Consider the following 18,033-nt stretch of genomic DNA (forward strand, 5'->3'; position numbering starts at 1 on the left):
GTGAGTAACGGGTTGGTCACGTGTCACTCAACAATGCAGTTAGTTAAAGATGGGAAGCGAACTATGGTCGTTGTGTTCATACCGCAGCGTGCTAATAACTGCGCCAACACTCCCCACACGCATGGCCATTAATCGGCGATAAATCACGGGGCATGGTGACTCCATTAAGTGACAGTGGCATAAGGGCGACGGAAGAGCGAAGCTCAGTCTAGAATTATTGGTGTGTCCATCGGCTGTCAAGTCCCCCCCCAGCGTGACGAACGAGCGAGACAGCAGCTGCAGCAGCGCGCAAACGACTCGGGGCACGGTGCAGACCGGTCGGGGGTGGGGCTGGGCAGTGGAATGGGCGGCTGGTTAGAGTTTAAATCGGCGCAGTGGGGCGGATGTCGGGGGAAGAGGAGGCAAGCACAGCAGATGCTCTCACCCACGAGCACGGAGGAGAACGCCTGCGCCGGGTCGTACGGACACTTGTCTTTGCCGCTCTCCGTGCCGAACGCATGGCCGCTCTCTGGGTCCTGGGTGTGAGGAAATTCAACGGGCACGTGGCAACACCGTCCCCCGGTTACCCAACGCAACCACACGCCGTCGCCCACCGCAGCCACACGCGGTTACTCAACACAGCGATCACGGGCACCGATATATTCGTGCGTGTGTGTTCTCACTCACAAAGTGCGCGCACACAGGGCTGAAGGCGCCGGTGCCGCAGGCCAGCAGGCGCGAGCCGTTGAGGTGCAGTGCCCGCACGTGGTTGTGGCACTCGTCCTGCGGGAACACCAGCACGGGGTTGGTGACGCGCGGGGACTGCTGTCAATTTAGTCGGCGCCCTTCATATTCAGACGCTGTCTCCTCGACAGACCTGTTCTCCACCTGAGGACGGCTGCTTGCGTTGTGGCCGAAACGTCGTGAGAATTATTTTATTATGTTTTCTTTTTATTATTTTATTATTTCCATTCTACGTGACTTTACCGAAAGAACCAAGAAGATGAAATCCCTGCAGTCACGAAAGCTTTAAATCGAAAAGTCTTGGGCTAGTCGACGAATTATATTTCACTCTGTGGTCCGTGGAATTATCTCGGTCTCGAATAACGTTGTGACATCATCTTAGTCTGCCTATTAATTTAGACATAATAAAATACAATTCTCAATTGTGAGAATTGTATTTTATTATGTTTTATTTTTATTATTTTATTATTTCCCTTCTACGTGACTTTATCGAAAGAACCAAGAAGATGAATCCCTGCAGTCACGAAAGCTTTAAATCTAAATTTAATTTAGACTCGTTCATTTAATCTCGCAGTCAGTCGTGGGTAGTTGTAGTCGTCGTGCTTGATGATTTTCATCTGTGGCTATAACGAGGGCTTATTTTTTTTCTGTGAATAAGCACGTGGCAAGCAGCCAGAGCTTTAGTTAGGGGTATGTTAGACGTAGTGTGGCCGGGTACAGATACAATTGAAATGAAGCTCTGGCTATAACGTTGGTATACCATTCTCCTGGCTACATTTACAATTGCTTATGTCCATCTTAGTCTCTGGCTTTTTCCCACTTAAAAAAACATTAACAGTTTCGGCTACCGAGTGTGTAGGCGGTGCAGCTGCACAAGTCCCTACGGGCTGTAACGAGCCCAGTGGCTGAACTAGACGAGGGAGGGAATTGAAGATTCGGAGCCCCATTGAATTGGACATCTGTGAAAAAGAGCTTTACTGTATAGCTAATGGGATTCCTGCAGTACAAATAAATATTCCGATTCTGAATTCCTTGCACGAGGGCCCATGCCAACCACACCACACCAGCGAAAAGTCTCTCTCGGCTTCCCCCCAAACACGCCCAGTTAACTAAACGCTGGTTCTCGGCAGCAGATTCATCATGGGCACGGAATCGCATTAATAGGGGACGGGGAGGCGGGTGTCAGGGGGCGCATAAAAAAAATATATTGAGATAATAAATTACATTAATTGCTGCATTCACAAAGTAATAGGGTAAGTAAAAATATAAATATTTTTTACAATTATAAATACCCAATATACGATGCTGCCTGCGTCGTAGGGGTACGACTCTGTCTCTGGTGCCAGTGTCCAACGTACGGATGAACCTCGGAGGCTGCGTTGGCGAGGGACTGACTCACCTCCGTCCTGCCTTTACTCCGGCAGTCTTGCTTGGAGGCATCGTTCGCCTCCCAAGGGATCTGTGGGCACACGGCAAAGGGGGGCACGCTCGCTTGTGGCCTCGAGTTGTCTTCTCGTTCTCCCGGGGAGTAGCAATGGTGTAGTGGTGAGCGCGCTACGCTACGAACCCCGCGACCCAGGTTCGATCACAGTTCACGGCCAACACCAGTGGAGATTATCTTCACCTGTCCTGGGCCTTCTCTAGATCGACTCAGCCTCAAATGAGTACCTGGTGCGGTGTGTAAGGAGACGAAGGCGGTTCGAGCGTGGTACTGGCCACTCACCCCCTCGTGTAACATGCCGGCCGTCATAGGTCTTACTCGCTAACAGCACTTCCCGCAACAGTCTGTTAAAGGCTATAGGGGGCATCTTTGTCTTTGTTGGTGGGCAGATTGGTAAGTAGGCAAGGCCTAGTGAGCAGTAGTCCAGTGGTCGTGGCTGTGTAACAGACAGGTTGACAGAGGAAGTGGCTGCCAGCTCACCAATGTGTCCTGGTTGAGCCTCATGAACGTTGCTAGCCTTTTTACGTATGCACGTTGAACTTATTTTTTGCAGCCTACGTAGAGCCGACTTCTTTCGCACCGTACGTAGCCAACCGTGCTAATCAGATCTAGGAGTTGGTGGCAGCCGTATTTATAAATCCGAGCAGGAGTCCCACACCCAAGCGGACGCCACCGCCGAGGGCGGTGCTCTGTGGAGCCCTTCTGAGCAGTGCTCCACCCGAGACTGGCGACTGCAGATGTGAAAGGTGGAGCTGTACGATGTGTCACAGGTGGAGCTGCGTTACCACGAGGCTGGGCTTGGACGTGACGTTGGCGGCCGTGAGACGCAGCACGGCTCCACGCGCCCCCACGAACAGCGCTCCACGCTCGGGCTCCAGCAGAAGCACCGAGGCGCCCAGGCCCGGCTTGAGGAAGCGCTCCACCCCCCGAGATTCTAGACGCACGGGACACGGAGGTGGGAGCGGGAGGGGGTACACATTTCCTCGCACACCGCGCCTGCGTGTGTCCGTGTCCCCGGCGGCGTAGCGGTGGGCGACACGAACCTGGCGACCTCCGTTCGGTTCACGCTCACGGCCGACGAAATAAGTTGAACCGATCCTGAGTCTCTTTGAGGTCAACTCAGCCTTAGACGGGTGGTGCAGTGTGTGAGCATCACCGCTGGGGAGACGAAGGCAGTCCGGGCGTGGCTTGCTGGCCACCCGGCCCCTTCGTGTACCGTGCCGACCTTCATGGGTGCACGCTAACAGCGCTTGACCCAACAGTCTCTTTCGGGATATACGGGGGGAATCTATTGCCTTTGCGATCTCAAACTGGCACGGGTGAAGCACGTTTGTCATCATCCACTGCTGGATGAGGGCCTCCTCGCCCACTTCTGTTGTCGGCCCGTGGGGGTTTACGGGGACCCAGATTCAGCAGGCCGGGGCCGCTCGGCGTGAAGTCGGGGAGCCCAGACGTGGCGTCCTGCGCTGAGAAGTACTTTAGAACGGCTTGTTTAGCGATTGTTTTTGTTGTCCTTCCCCCAGCAACTTCGATGAGCAAGGTTGGCTATGTACGGCGCGAAAGAAGTTCAACGTCAGTACGGCGCAACGATGGCTGTCGCTGCACTCCACCGCTGTCTTGGCCGTCCACAAAATAACAACAGATTTGTTTTTTAAAAGTTACAAAAAATATTTGTAATCAGGAACTCCGTTGGCATTTGTGGCCGAGCACAGATAAAATAATAACTGCATTCGTTGTCAACACTTCAAAACCTACATGGAAGACTGACATATCAGATTGTACAGAAAGCAGAAATATTGTATGCATATAGTTGGAGATCATATTGCATGTTTTTGAGTGCCTTAAACTGTTCGAGTGGCCAAATGAACACTATTAAACAGTTAATATAAATCAATTGAAACCTGGTGAGTTGTGTTGCACGTGTGCACAGTTTTCACACAAGTAGTGTATGAGCCAAATTGTTAAGAGTGCGTTTAATTCACAAAGTCAGACGTTCGGAGGACAAAAGGAGATCATGAGAGGTCACTTCATAATCAACGTTTTTGGGTTAGATCGCGTTATTTATAAATGTGTCGTAACCCTCCACCACACGACACGGCCAATCAGCAAAAAAGTGTCACGTTGACAAAAGACAAATAGTTCACTGCTTTAGCCCACCGGTGTGTTGAAGCGTGAAACCACAACATTTATAAATAACGCGATCTAAACCCAAAAACGTTGATTATGAATAATATTGGTCGCGAAAGCCTATTACGTGTTAAACATGAGAGGTCACGTTCGGTCCTGTCTTCAGAAGCGCGCCTGCTTGAACCATGGCGTTAGTCATCCACAGAATTTGGCGATCATTATTTTGGTCGCATTTGCATCGGAATAATTCGGTTACTGGGGCAGGGAGGGTGGTGTGTTTGCTGCTGCAGTGGTTATCACAGTGCGCCGTGAAACCCAGTGAAGTGAGCTAATTTCCCAGCCGCGGCGAGATATGTCTGATCCAGTCCTGGGACCTGCAGTACGGATGAAAAATGTGGATCATCCATTCGGTACTCTCCCGTGGCCTTGCCGCATGACCGACACGGCAATGGGGGAGGTCTTCAATCAGTTCGTAAATTGGCACAATAAGGTTATGAATAATAATTTTTATTTCGTTATAGAACCATTAAAAGTGCTTTCAACCTCATTGCGGATGGTATTAGTGTGGCTGTCTAAGTGTTTCCTCTGGCAGTGAAACAAGGGCTGGAAAAAAAAATGTGCGGGGGACCATTTTCCACTTACGAGTGAATAATCAGAAAAAACGATTGGGTAGAGAGTGGGGAGAGTGATGGGTGAGTCACACTCCAGATGACTCAGTGTTGCTGGGCTGTGACAGGTGTTCAATGTGTACCGCTAACAACATTCCATAATTGCAACATATAAAATATTTATTTGCATGGAGGGGACATTTCCAAGCTGCACATTAATTATTTCTGTATCTGTTTTAAACGAATTATCAAATATCATCTGCAGCCCTTTTTGTCAAACCCACTGCTGGAACAAGGCACCAATGCCGTGTTGGTCACGGGGGTTGTTTGACCATACTGCACCACGCTGGTCCGTGTGGGTTGGTGGAGGTGGGTGGGCCTCGGGTCACTGGCTTCATAGAGAAATGCACGAATCGCGTGTTTTGCACTGGATTCTAATCAAGAACAGCTCCGTGACATTCACTTTGTGTGCGGTAAAAAAAAAACTGCATTTTAAAGGAAGTCGTTAACGATTTTAAATGTAACCCTGACTCGCTATTTAAAATATTTCCGCGAATTACTAACGCTCTTCGAGTGCCTGCAAATGTAATGTGCGCGATTAATTATTTACAGTCGGGGTTTTACATGCGCAAGACATCCTCAAGCGCGAGCCTGTTAAACGCGGCTTTTCGGTCATTTAAATTATGACTTTTTATCCAGTGCAGCCTCGCTGGGTCTCAAGACTCATTATCAGGAGGGTCCTGTGTGGAGATGTTTGCCAATTGTCATTCAAGATTATTGACATGTTGGAGAACACCAGAGTGCCCGGAGAAATACTCTTAATAACAATCAAATTTCCGCTCAGATCCCTTAAATCCATTACTGTGCTTCAATCTCCTGGCCACCTTACATCCCCGTGCCCGGCATTCCCATTGGCAGTGACTTCATGCCAGTATTTACCAGGCAAATAATTCCCGCTTAGCTTTTCAGATCTAACAAGCCCTGGCACATCAGATTGATTGGGTCATAGAAGACCCCTGTTAAAAGGGAGTTAACTTCCACGTACTGGGAAGTCATCATTGGTGTTTTTCCATTTACTATGAGAATTTTACATGTTGGAGGAAACTGATAGAAAAAAATATAAGGCAAAAGCGCAGCCTGACAATTGCTTTCTCGCTCCACTGCTGACGGAACGGCCTCCACTAGAGCGAGTTCTAGAGATCCCCCCCCGCTAGAGTGTGTTTGGCCTACTCTTCCACACTGGCGAGATGTCGTGCTGAAACGGACCCACACATTACTCTACCACATGTAACTTTTTTTGATTTAACACATAGGCTTTCACACGGCATAGCCAACTGATAAGGTTCGTCACGTCAACAAAAATGCCAATTCGTTACCAGTCCAGCATACCGGTGTGTTGGAGAGTGAACCCAGAACAGTAATTTACGTGGTTCAACACAAAAAAAACTCCTATGGATAACCTTTTTTTTTCAATATTTACCCGGTAAAACCCACCGAGCTCGTCACTCTTTTCCAGAGGCGACCTCCCCACACGTTCATCGAAGTGGCGTATATCATCGATTATCATAACACGTGTGGGAATTTATAGCAGCAGCCAAATAATCTAGACGCTTGTTTCTGAGTGTGGCGGGCAAAACCTGAGATCCGGGGGGAAAAAAACGGCCGCAACCACAGGGAGAGGGGAAACACGCAAGCTCCAAATATACAGGCGTCGTCGTCAGGGTCAGGATCGAACCCACATTTCCCCGCGTACCAGACGAGCAAGATAACATCTCGCCACCATGCCGCCTTTACCTGCCCACGAACTTCCTGTAGGCATTTTACGTGTCAGAGAAAACTGTACTGTAGTTCCCACGGAAAAGTCGTGTGCACAAGCTTATAACACAAAATATGCACAGATGTGTTCGCAACCTACTTGCTGTATCGTCAAAGACTGGACACGTCAGAGGTCTGTCAGTACGTATGTTGGACTTTTTTCGCACCGTACGAAGCCAACCGTGCTAATCGGAGGTGTGGTGGAAAGACAACAAACCAAACACAAAAAGCAGTTCGCAAGAATTGAGTTTGCAACCTAGATTTGAAGTTCGATAGCTCCAGTGGCTTCCTCATATCAAAAGGAAGGGCGTTCCAGACAGGAGCGCGCGCCTGAAAGCGTGCGGTGCGGTGACTGTCTTTGTTCGACGGCCAGCCAGCAGTAAACATTGCGCCATCGCACGCCGATCAATCTCCGCGTGATCCACCACTCCCTGGATCGCACAGCAGCACCACGGGTTGGCTACGTGCGGCGCGAAAGAAGTTGAACAAACGTACATGACCGTACCTGCATCTGGCTCGGTGTGCGGCGGTAACATTGTCTCCAGACTGTGAAGTGACGGACAGACGGGCGAACGTGTTCCCTTGTGGTGTGGGGGGTGCAGCAGTGGGGGGAGGGAGGGGGGGGGCAGCCTACCCTGCTGCTGGTGCTGCGCTGACGGGTGAACCTCGATGTCGCTGAACCCGTGTGACATCACGAGCGTCGCCGCCGTCGCCAGCACGACCCACGCGGCTACGGACGGTGCCGCCATGGCCGAGCAGAGAAGCACGCGGGCAGAGGACGGCGGACCTGGTGCCGTGGTGCGGAGGGGAGGAACGGGCGGGGGGGAGTTGAGAGGGGGGGTGAGTTTATGGCCGGCGGGCGACAGCACGGCCTCTTTAGAAGCCACGTCCCCTCGTCACGCGCTGTCGGTCGCTTGGCGCGAGGGTGTCCGTTTTAAATTGGGCAGCTTCCTGGCTTCCTGCGGCGAGCAAATCAATCAATGAATCAATCGGTGACAGTTTTTTTTATTTAAAGCAGCTGAGAGGTCGCTAATTTACATTGTTTCCTTTCGCGAAGGAAAACCAGGGCCACCATTGAAGACCGTCGTTCAGTGAGCTTTTGTTTATCAGCAAATAGAAAGATAATGCAGTTTAGTTGTAAATGTTTACATGTTGGACCTGGGCTCAAGTGCAATCGGCTACTTTTTTCCCATTTTTTTACAGGTTTATTTACAATTGTGCTCTTGGCACCATGTTTATGAGATTACGTGTCCCACCCGTGTGTTAGAGAGTGGCCTGTAGAAGAAGATATCATAAAACTACTTTCTGACATCCATTTCAGTGACCTATTTGCGCACCTTACCGGGTGCTGCGCACGTACGGACACAGTAATAAATGTCCGTCGCGTGGAATGTTTTTTTTTGTCCAGAGCTCAACATTAGATAAATAAAATAACAAACGAAATCAAATTTGACACTTTTCTTCTGTACGGCTATTCGTTAGCAGGCCTAGACCATAAACTTCCAACAAACCTGAGAACCCCATTTAACCATGGGCTGCTGGCCGGATTCAAACCCAGGCTCTGAACGTTGCCGGTTCAGTTGCTCCGACCCTGGAGCCACCCGGCCACTCCTCGCGGCGACTGCCGTCGTGCGTGCCGTCACGGCGAGAGCAGATGGCAAGCTTTGGCGAGAGAGCGTCCCCCGTAGGAATTAACTGGAGCAGCTGGAGCCCGATCGAGCTGTCAAACTCTGGCGCCGTGTGCCCGGTGGGGAGCGAGGGCCGGTTGTTGTTCTCCGCACGCGGTTGGCCAGAGCTCCCTTTGTGACGTGTGGGGGTGTCGGGACTCTCGGGTGTCAGTTACGCGGCGTGAGGTCGTGGCCAGATTTATTGACTTGCGCGACAGCGCGTTCACTCTGATGGAGGTGCAACCTTCAATGCTGACGCTTGCTTGTTATTGTTTGTTTGTTGCTGGTCACTCGGCATTTTGGACCCTTTGGGCACCTGTGATAAAAAAAAATATTTTCTTAAATTGTCATCAGCCGCGGGTGAGTTTTATCCGCGGGTGAGTAGGCGTAGGAAAACGGCACGCCACTGAATCATCCTCCGACGCGCGAGTGGCCGGATTTGATTGTCCAGGGTGAGAAGCCGCCTGGAGTTGGTGAGACGTGGGAGAATTCATCACCAGCTCCGTTAGACCCTCCTACAGTCAGTCATGATACCGGCCTAAACGTCATCTGTTAAACATGTAACCATACATGGTTTTGCAAATTTAACAATGTTCCTTTTAATTTAAAAAAAATTGCTAGGGGGGCGGAAATTCTTTAAACAAACCGCAGCTTCAATTTATATTCCACTCCTCCGGCACAGAGCCGTGATAGATGTATTGGTCGTGGTGACGTCAGCGGAATGCCTTATCTCACCCCCGACGCACATTTGCCACTGTCAGAAACCGGACTGCGAAAGCGGTGTGCGTGGCATTGTGGGGTCCGCAGGCCAACCAACATCGGGAACTCGGAGCCTGGCACGCACACGGTGAAGCACATTGTGCGTTACGTAGCGTGCAGACCACTCGCTATGTAGAATGTGTGAATGCATGTGTCCGGGTGATCCAGTGGCTCGGAGCGTTGCTAATATCCTGAGTTTGAATCCGTATCTCGGGCCACCCGTGATTCAACTGGGTTCTCGCGTGTGGCAAGATGATGGTCTCAGTCCACTCACTATTATTGATTGTAACCTCACATTGAAAACCGCATAACGTTAAACGTAGTTTTTAACTCAGTTTATTAGAAATTGCAGCTCGGAATGTATAAAAACGTTGGCTTTATTGCCTTTTGATGAGCACACTTTGCAGGGCATGTAAAGAGAGTACCCCTTCGTGTGGACAAGAGAGGTTTAGTGAAGTAATTTCAGGAGTAGTTCTCTGACGTAATCAATGACAAAGTGTGACGCACTGCTGGCGCTGAGAGTTCCCGATGACACGCCTGTCAAAGTCGACGCGGAGAGCACGTTTGGGAATTAAACATGGAACAAACCAAACTACGGTACAGTAACATGAATGTACACTTCAAATAACGCCACACACGCAATGTGAGAACGAGCCGGATGCAATCGTGGCCAACGCCGTTGATGCCACCCTCATCCAGATGCCGCAGCTGCTGCACAGTGACACGTGACCTCCACGATCAGCCCTCACGGTATCCCACCATCTGCTCTTAGGTCTGCTCTCCCCCTTGGTCGCCGAATTCACGGAGACCGCTCCAGTGTTTCCTCCACCCACCCTGCACACGTGTTGCAGGATCGACAAGACTCACTGCCACGTTATTCTCTTCCTGACTGCTACGTGGCTTATCCTGTTTTGCCATAAAAATCCAAATGGATGGGGTCCGTGACTAGGGGTATTGCTCACTCAAAGCATGGCTTATTGAACCTAACGTTTGGCTTATTTTGTAGCCCTGTCAATCCCTTTATGCTACACGATCAAATATGAACAGCGGGTGATTTCGTGAAAGAACAGAGTGACGCGTGCGAGTCTGTACACACAGGGGGTGTGGCGGTCGCACAGTGGCAAGCGGCATACTATGAACATGGCCACCTGAGTTCAAGTCTATGTCTTGGCTAAGCCAGTGGGGAGTATTATCAAATTTAGTTCTTGCCCCCCCCCCCCGTCTTCGACTTACGGTCAAAAAAATCCCCAGTGACCAACATTGTATAGGGAGGCCTCTATTCAGCAGTCCATTGACAACGGGATGTACGGTATTTATTGCCCATTGCACTTCTTCTGCACTATACGTAGCCAACCGCGCTAATCGGAGGTTCGGGTTGCCAGATATTTTTTACTTGTTCTATACATACCTGTGCAGTGCTGTACATCGAGAAACCTGCACACTCTTGTCCCTACAAGACTTCACACGCACCATACACGGGGCGTAGTTGCAGCGGGTTCTGTTCGGCGCAGCGAATCCGGTGGCAACGCCATCTATTCCACTCTACCAGCGACCCCGAAAAAAAAACATTCGGTGAAAAACGCAGCCCTGGCTTTGTTAACCCTGCCGAAGCCGTTGAGGGGGCCTCTATTCCCTGAAGCCACGGACACGTGAGCGAGGAAGCTGCCGCTCCGCTGTGACCGCGTCTACCTCCAGCTGTGAACTTTGAGGTGGCAGCGGGCTGCGTTGGTTCCACTGTGTCAGCAAGCATTGGGTTTTACAGCGAGCGTTGCAATCAGCAACGACCTCGCTGCCACCCAACCCCACGGGCCTGAACACGGCCGATAAATCCGGCATGAACGCCGTGGCCAAGGGCAGCCTACAAGGTCCCGTGATCCTCGTGCTTCTGGGCCTGCCTTCAATTTGGTAGAACATTTGGCTGCTTCAGAATTTCCACGTGATAAGGGAAATTCAATCTCGCGTGACTATAAAACCCACAAAATCGGGTGGTAACGTGCAGTCCGTTCTACTAAAACGCGGTAGCGGTTGCGTTCTTGAATAACACAAAATAATGTATAATGTAGGGTCAAACACAGTTCGCAGTAACACATGAGATGCGTACGCAGACTGAACAAAGATTGAGGCGCGTGGATAGCATCTAGAAGCATCCCGCAGCATCCCGCCTTGTGGGATGCTGCGCCGAGGCAGCCACACAGCTGCTTGTTCGTACTCGCGCGACGTAGTTCCGTTCACTCGATCGCGGTGCATCCAATTCTCGTCCGAGTTGTAACAAAAATGCATTCCCTCATGCGTCCGTCGCGTTGTGTTACAATTGGCGTCATGAAAACACCACGTGGCGTTACAGGAGACAGAATGCATTTAAGGTTGTGACGCGATAAAAACAAAAAACTCCCGACGCGGAAGTTGGTCACCTCTACGTCCTCCGGCAATCGGCACGGTGGAGCGACGGCTCAAAGAGAGCCCAAGTTCTTCACCTTCGCTCGAGGGAAGCGCGGAGGAACTGCGTTGGTGCCGAGATGGCTTTGTCAGCTCAGCTCTGATAAAAAAAAGTGAGGGGGCAGGAGGTCAGAGTGCTGAGCTGGCACCGCTGAGATCCTGGGTTCAGATTTGTGGCAGCTGCATGTTACTCATGCAGCTGCCACAATGACAAATAAAATAATTTGCGTTAAATTTGGTTCTGGATTTTTGGCTAAATTCCAGCTCTGAGAATTCAAATATCGGTTGGAATGTCCGGCGGCAAACATTCTTCCCATGCGTAGCGGATGGTCAAAGTTGTGCCCTGCATCGTGTAGACCAGAGGCCAATTCAATGGATCTCAGAGGAAGCTCTGTAGGTCATGCTCCATGGGATGTGTTCGAACACGAAGGGTCGCGCTGCTGTGCAGGAGCATCAATCAGATGCTTCGTCTTATGATGTACAAAATGTAAAATTTAGCTGGGTACAGATTTTGAAAAAAATATTTTATGCATTTATATAGCGCCTTATTCCAAGGCACTTTACAGAAATGATAACATTGTATATAAGATGACAGTGGCTGAGATAGAGAGTGGGGTTATTATTAAATGTGGTGGTGGTGTAGTCATGGTGACAAGAGAACAGATGGGGAGTAGATAAGGAGGGGTTGGAGTAGTGATAGGGGTTGGGGTAGGGGTAGTGATAAGGGTAATGATAGGGTTGGGGTAGTGATAGGGGTTGGGGTAGTGATAGGGGTTGGGATAGGGGTAGTGATAGGGGTTGGGGTAGTGATAGGGGTAGTGATAGGGGTTGGGGTAGTGATAGAGGTTGGGGTAGTGATAGGGGTTGGGGTAGTGATAGGGGTTGGGGTTGGGGTAGTGATAGGGGTAGTGATAGGGGTTGGGGTAGTGATAGGGGTTGGGGTTGGGGTAGTGATAGGGGTAGTGATAGGGGTTGGGGTAGTGATAGGGGTTGGGGTAGTGATAGGGGTTGGGGTAGTGATAGGGGTTGGGATAGGGGTAGTGATAGGGGTTGGGGTAGTGATAGGGGTAGTGATAGGGGTTGGGGTAGTGATAGGGGTTGGGGTAGTGATAGGGGTAGGGGTAGTGATAGGGGTTGGGGTAGTGATAGGGGTTGGGTTAGGGGTAGTGATAGGGGTTGGGGTTGGGGTAGTGATAGGGGTAGTGATAGGGGTTGGGGTAGTGATAGGGGTTGGGGTAGTGATAGGGGTTGGGATAGGGGTAGTGATAGGGGTTGGGGTAGTGATAGGGGTTGGGGTAGTGATAGGGGTTGGGGTAGTGATAGGGGTAGTGATAGGGGTTGGGGTAGTGATAGGGGTTGGGGTTAGTGATAGGGGTTGGGGTAGTGATAGGGGTTGGGGTAGTGATAGGGGTTGGGGTAGTGATAGGGGTAGTGATAGGGGTTGGGGTAGTGATAGGGGTAGTGATAGGGGTAGTGATATGGGTTGGGGTAGTGATAGGGGTAGTGATAAGGGTAGTGATAGGGGTTGGGGTAGGGGTAGTGGTAAGGGTAGTGATAGGGGTTGGGGTTGGGGTAGTGATAGGGGTTGGGGTAGTGATAGGGGTTGGGTAGTGATAGGGGTTGGGATAGGGGTAGTGATAGGGGTTGGGGTAGTGATAGGGGTTGGGGTAGTGATAGGGGTTGGGGTAGTGATAGGGGTTGGGGTAGGGTAGTGATAGGGGTTGGGGTTGGGGTAGTGATAGGGGTAGTGATAGGGGTTGGGGTAGTGATAGGGGTTGGGGTAGTGATAGGGGTTGGGGTAGTGATAGGGGTAGTGATAGGGGTTGGGGTAGTGATAGGGGTAGTGATAGGGGTTGGGGTAGTGATAGGGGTTGGGGTAGTGATAGGGGTAGTTGATAGGGGTTGGGGAAGTGATAGGGGTTGGGTAGGGGTAGTGGTAAGGGTAGTGATAGGGGTTGGGGTTGGGGTAGTGATAGGGGTTGGGGTAGTGATAGGGGTTGGGGTAGTGATAGGGGTTGGGATAGGGGTAGTGATAGGGGTTGGGGTAGTGATAGGGGATGGGGTAGTGATAGGGGTCGGGGTAGTGATAGGGGTTGGGGTAGGGGTAGTGATAGGGGTTGGGGTTGGGGTAGTGATAGGGGTAGTGATAGGGGTTGGGGTAGTGATAGGGGTTGGGGTAGTGATAGGGGTTGGGGTAGTGATAGGGGTAGTGATAGGGGTTGGGGTAGTGATAGGGGTAGTGATAGGGGTTGGGGTAGTGATAGGGGTTGGGGTAGTGATAGGGGTAGTGATAGGGGTTGGGGAAGTGATAGGGGTTGGGGTAGTGATAGGGGTAGTGATAGGGGTTGGGGTAGTGATAGGGGTTGGGGTAGTGATAGGGGTTGGGGAAGTGATAGGGGTTGGGGTAGTGATAGGGGTTGGGGTAGTGATAGGGGTAGTGATAGGGGTTGGGGTAGTGATAGGGGTTGGGGAAGTGATAGGGGTTGGGTAGTGATAGGGGTTGGGGTAGTGATAGGGGTTGGGGTAGTGATAGGATAGGGGTAGTGATGGAGGTTTGTTAGTGATAGGGGTAGTGATAGGGGTTGGGGTAGTGATAGGGGTTCGGGTAGTGATAGGGGTCAGGTTAGGTCTGGCTCTGGCTGGGGGGCGGGAGCAAGGAGTAACGGTATGGTGGCCATTGCAAATATTTCCTCATGAATTTGGTATTTCACCTGCAATAACGGGTAGGCGTTCATCACTCTGAGTGGGAGTGTCGGTTTCAACAGCCTGGTATTTTGTAACCTTCATCAGGCCGCATAACGCTGCACAGAACCCTCTATGATGTCTACAGCTACGGCATCCGGCAGCAGCAAGGGTTTACAGTGATCGCTGTAACTACTCAACCGCCCAGTGACGCGATGAATACGTCACAATTCGGAGCGTGATTTTTTTTCTGTTGTTTAACGAAAGCATCGATTTTTTTGTTGCTGTTATAATATAGTGCTGTCTGCAACGTCGGTGACCTGCGTCATGCACGACTCATCCCTGCGGTCCGTCTGTCCCGTGTGGATGCTGTGCAAGCATCGGCACTGTCCGTCTCATTTCTATTGACTCATTGGGTCTCGCTTGCACCAAGATATATTTGATATTCTTGTTACTGTTGTCTGCCCCGCGCAGTCTTTTTATTTGTGCAGCCTATCTAGTTTGTGCTGCCTGCGTCGTGTGTTCCATGAGACTAGATGTACTATTAGCGTGGAATTTGTAAGCACGTAAATAGTATATTACTTACACACGTTATTTAATTCAAGTATTGTGAGCGAAATAATCTATTTTAATTGATGAATTGATCCATCGAGGGATAACGATGCCTCATCGCTACTGACCCATGCTCCTAAAACAACATCATCCACAACCGAAAGCTTACATCTCCGCTAAGTGTGTCCTCAGTGATCAAAGGATTCAGCGGAAATAAAGACTCATGTCAGCCGCATGCCTGAGGAGTTTCGTGCCATTGACATTCCACCTTTGACCTGTAAACAATACTGGGAAATTCGTAAATGCACCATCAGTAATTTAAATCAATGATTTGAAACATCTGCAAAAATCTCATCAATGATACCATGTAACAAATTGTTGTTGTTGTCCTATCATCGTTTAAATGTTGATACTGTGCCTCCCAATGCGGAATATCTCAAGGCGCCTCAGCAATAGGGCACTTGAGGCATTCACTCACTCAGGATGTGATGGCAGGCCAAATGCGCTGTTCAAATATTAGAAGTTCGCGTCTTCTCTCTCCCCGTGGTCGCGTCGAATTTTTTTTTTACTCCAGTTTTTCCCTCCACATTGAGAAATGTACATTGAGATGATTTCGATTATTTTTGCTGATTTAAACTTACACATGACAAGCCACTTTTGTTGAGCTATCATTTGTGACCAGGTCGCTTCTGAAAAAGAAGTTAATACCTGAGTGGGCCTTACTTGGTTCCATAAAAATTTGTTTAGTTTTATTTGAAAATATTTTTTTTATTTGTTTACCTTTCCTATACTATACTTTGCAATCCGAACGTGCTGTTGTCCTGTTTGTTGTTCTAACATTCTAACCCGCCCCTACGAGACATCTTTATAGCTCATCAGATTTCTCCAGTATAAATAAAAACATCCTGATTCTGAAATCTCGCTGCGTTCACGCCGTGTCCTCACGTCGACATGTGTCCTCTGCGTCGTCTGTGGTTCTCACGGTGAGATCAGTGGGGCTATTGAATGTCCCCCGCTCCATCATGGGTCCCGTTACTCAATCGCCTCCCTGTTCTCAAATTACCGACAGAGCCACGGGCCGAAGCACGCCATCACTACCCCATTGTGGAGGGAGACGGAGGCGCGGCTACGCAGTTTCCTCTGGCGTCGAGCGGTGGAGAATGAGTGAGCTGTACGCCGCTATTTGACATGGTTTTTGTCATTGGGTTCGCCGTTTGATCGCCGCAGTAAGAAGCAAAAGATACGTAACAATGATGTTGCAATGCATCGATTCAGAAGTTTAAAAAAAGAATGCACAATGCACGCATTGAATCGTGTGCGTAGGAGTTGCTTATTTTTGTTGTTGTAAGCATTGTATGTAATTGGTTCACGTGACCCCCTGCAGCCACTAGAGGTTATACATTCACCACGGAAGATTAAATGATTGATTCCCGAATTGAATCGCAACCCCTAATTGTGACAGTTTTTTCTACTTGCAAGCTATTCACATTGTTACATGCCTCTTGTGTCATGAATATTTGTATTATATAGAGTCGGGGTAATTACATCGATAATTGCCGTTACGCGTGGAACGCGTGTTGAATTGAATGTCGGGGTCTGAGCTTCAGCGCTGAAATAATTTCATCACTGTACAGTGCCAAGTCCATCTCTGTGTCCTGCTAATAAGCCCTGGCAAGCCACTGAGTGCTTGGGCTTAAAAGCTCTCAGGTCAGGCATGTATTAATTCCATTACGCCAGCACTGCTGCACAGAGGTTGATAAACAACACATATTTATAAGAATTTGTTTTACCCTTTCTGGCAATAAAACAGTTGTGTTAAGATGTTAAACACCAAACAGAAACCCTTTGCAAGGAATCATTTCTGCATTAATCGCATATACTTGTGGTGAACATGCAAACCAAACATACTCTTAGGTTTTTTCGATGAAGTCACGTAGGTAGAAATAAAAATAAATTATAATAGAAATAATAATAGAAATAAAATAATAAATCACGACGTTTCGCAGGCAACACAACTCTCCGTCATCAGGTGGGAGCGTCAGCTAAATTTACTGTATAATGATTATTTATTTTTACCTACGTGACTTTACCGAAAAAACCTAAGAGTATGAATCCTTGCAGTCACGAAAGCTTCAAATCTACAAACCAAACATGTTCTGGTAGTATATGATGATGCATTGTTTTTTTAAACTGATTGGTCCACACCAGAGACAGCTTTCTTTAGAGCCTCGTCTCACTAACAGTGTTAGACCAGAAGACGTCAAGAGGCGAACAGCACAAAGACAATGCCACTACCAGGGCATTGAGAGCCCGGGGTGAGCAGATGCATAATGGGACCGTCTCTTGCCAATATCAAAATATAAGAATTGGTTTTACCCATTCTGGCGATAAAACAGTTGTGTTAAGATGTTAAAACACCAAACAGAAATCCTTTGCAAGTGTTTTACAAGGGAACGCCAAAAGGCGACTCAGCTCTAAAGAAAGCTGTCTCTGGTGTGGACCAATCAGTTTCAAAAACAATGTATCATCATATACTACCAGAGCATGGTTTTGTTTGCATGTTCACCACAGGTATATGCGATTAATGCAGTACACGATTCCTTGCAAAGGGTTTCTGTTTGGTGTTTTAACATCTTAACACAACTGTTTTATTGCCAGAAAGGGTAAATCTAATTCTTAGATTTTGATATTGACAAGAAAGGTCCCAACAAATATATGTATCTATATACCTCCTAGCTGCCGAGAAACACTGTCCAATCCTTGTACTGACAGATCCTTTATATTTATTTCAAAAAAACATGAAAGGAGGCCTCAGGCCGAAAATCTGCAGCGGGATTTTGTTATCCAGTCCAACTTGAGCCGTTTTATTTGTGACACATTTCTCAAGGCCGCCACGGAGGAAGGGACCTCGCGCACTGCTCGCCCAATCCGACTCGAAGGCGTCCCGGCGATTAGATCCCACGGAGGACACCGTCGTCACCTGCCCGGTGAGACCGCTGCCAACGCCCCGTGCCAAGCGACGCACGGATAATTCCCCAAATGTGCCGCGCTCTATCAGCCCGAGCGCATGAATATTTAATGCGAAAGCGCACGCGCATATTCCGATCATCGCGGCTTTGTTAATTTTTCCCTTCCCTCCCCTCCCTCCCCCACCGCATCTTAACCGCACCGCGATACAATCACGGCAAAAAATAAGGCGAGCTCCAGGTGACCGTGGCGAATT

General features: G+C 49.3%; 1 protein-coding gene across 2 annotated transcripts in view; it reads right to left on the reverse strand.

Moving 5' to 3' along the window:
• Positions 1 to 18,033, reverse strand: part of LOC133354140 (semaphorin-4D-like) — a 45,453-nt gene that overhangs the window by 16,756 nt on the left and 10,664 nt on the right. Inside the window, exons 1-6 of one of the 2 annotated variants that reach the window (XM_061570742.1) lie at positions 8,226 to 8,482; positions 7,349 to 7,501; positions 2,950 to 3,098; positions 2,123 to 2,182; positions 667 to 762; positions 425 to 515 (exon numbers count right to left, since the gene is read on the reverse strand). In XM_061570742.1, coding sequence (XP_061426726.1) covers positions 425 to 515; positions 667 to 762; positions 2,123 to 2,182; positions 2,950 to 3,098; positions 7,349 to 7,501; positions 8,226 to 8,238 — 562 coding nt within the window. In that variant the 5' untranslated portion in view covers positions 8,239 to 8,482. Of the gene's footprint in view, positions 1 to 424; positions 516 to 666; positions 763 to 2,122; positions 2,183 to 2,949; positions 3,099 to 7,348; positions 7,502 to 8,225; positions 8,483 to 18,033 lie in introns of those variants that run through there. The other variant, XM_061570743.1, reaches the window with a different exon arrangement.

This window comes from Lethenteron reissneri, chromosome 46 (assembly GCF_015708825.2).
Source record: "Lethenteron reissneri isolate LAM-NWPU_2019-01 chromosome 46, ASM1570882v1, whole genome shotgun sequence".
Lineage (NCBI taxonomy): Eukaryota > Metazoa > Chordata > Hyperoartia > Petromyzontiformes > Petromyzontidae > Lethenteron > Lethenteron reissneri.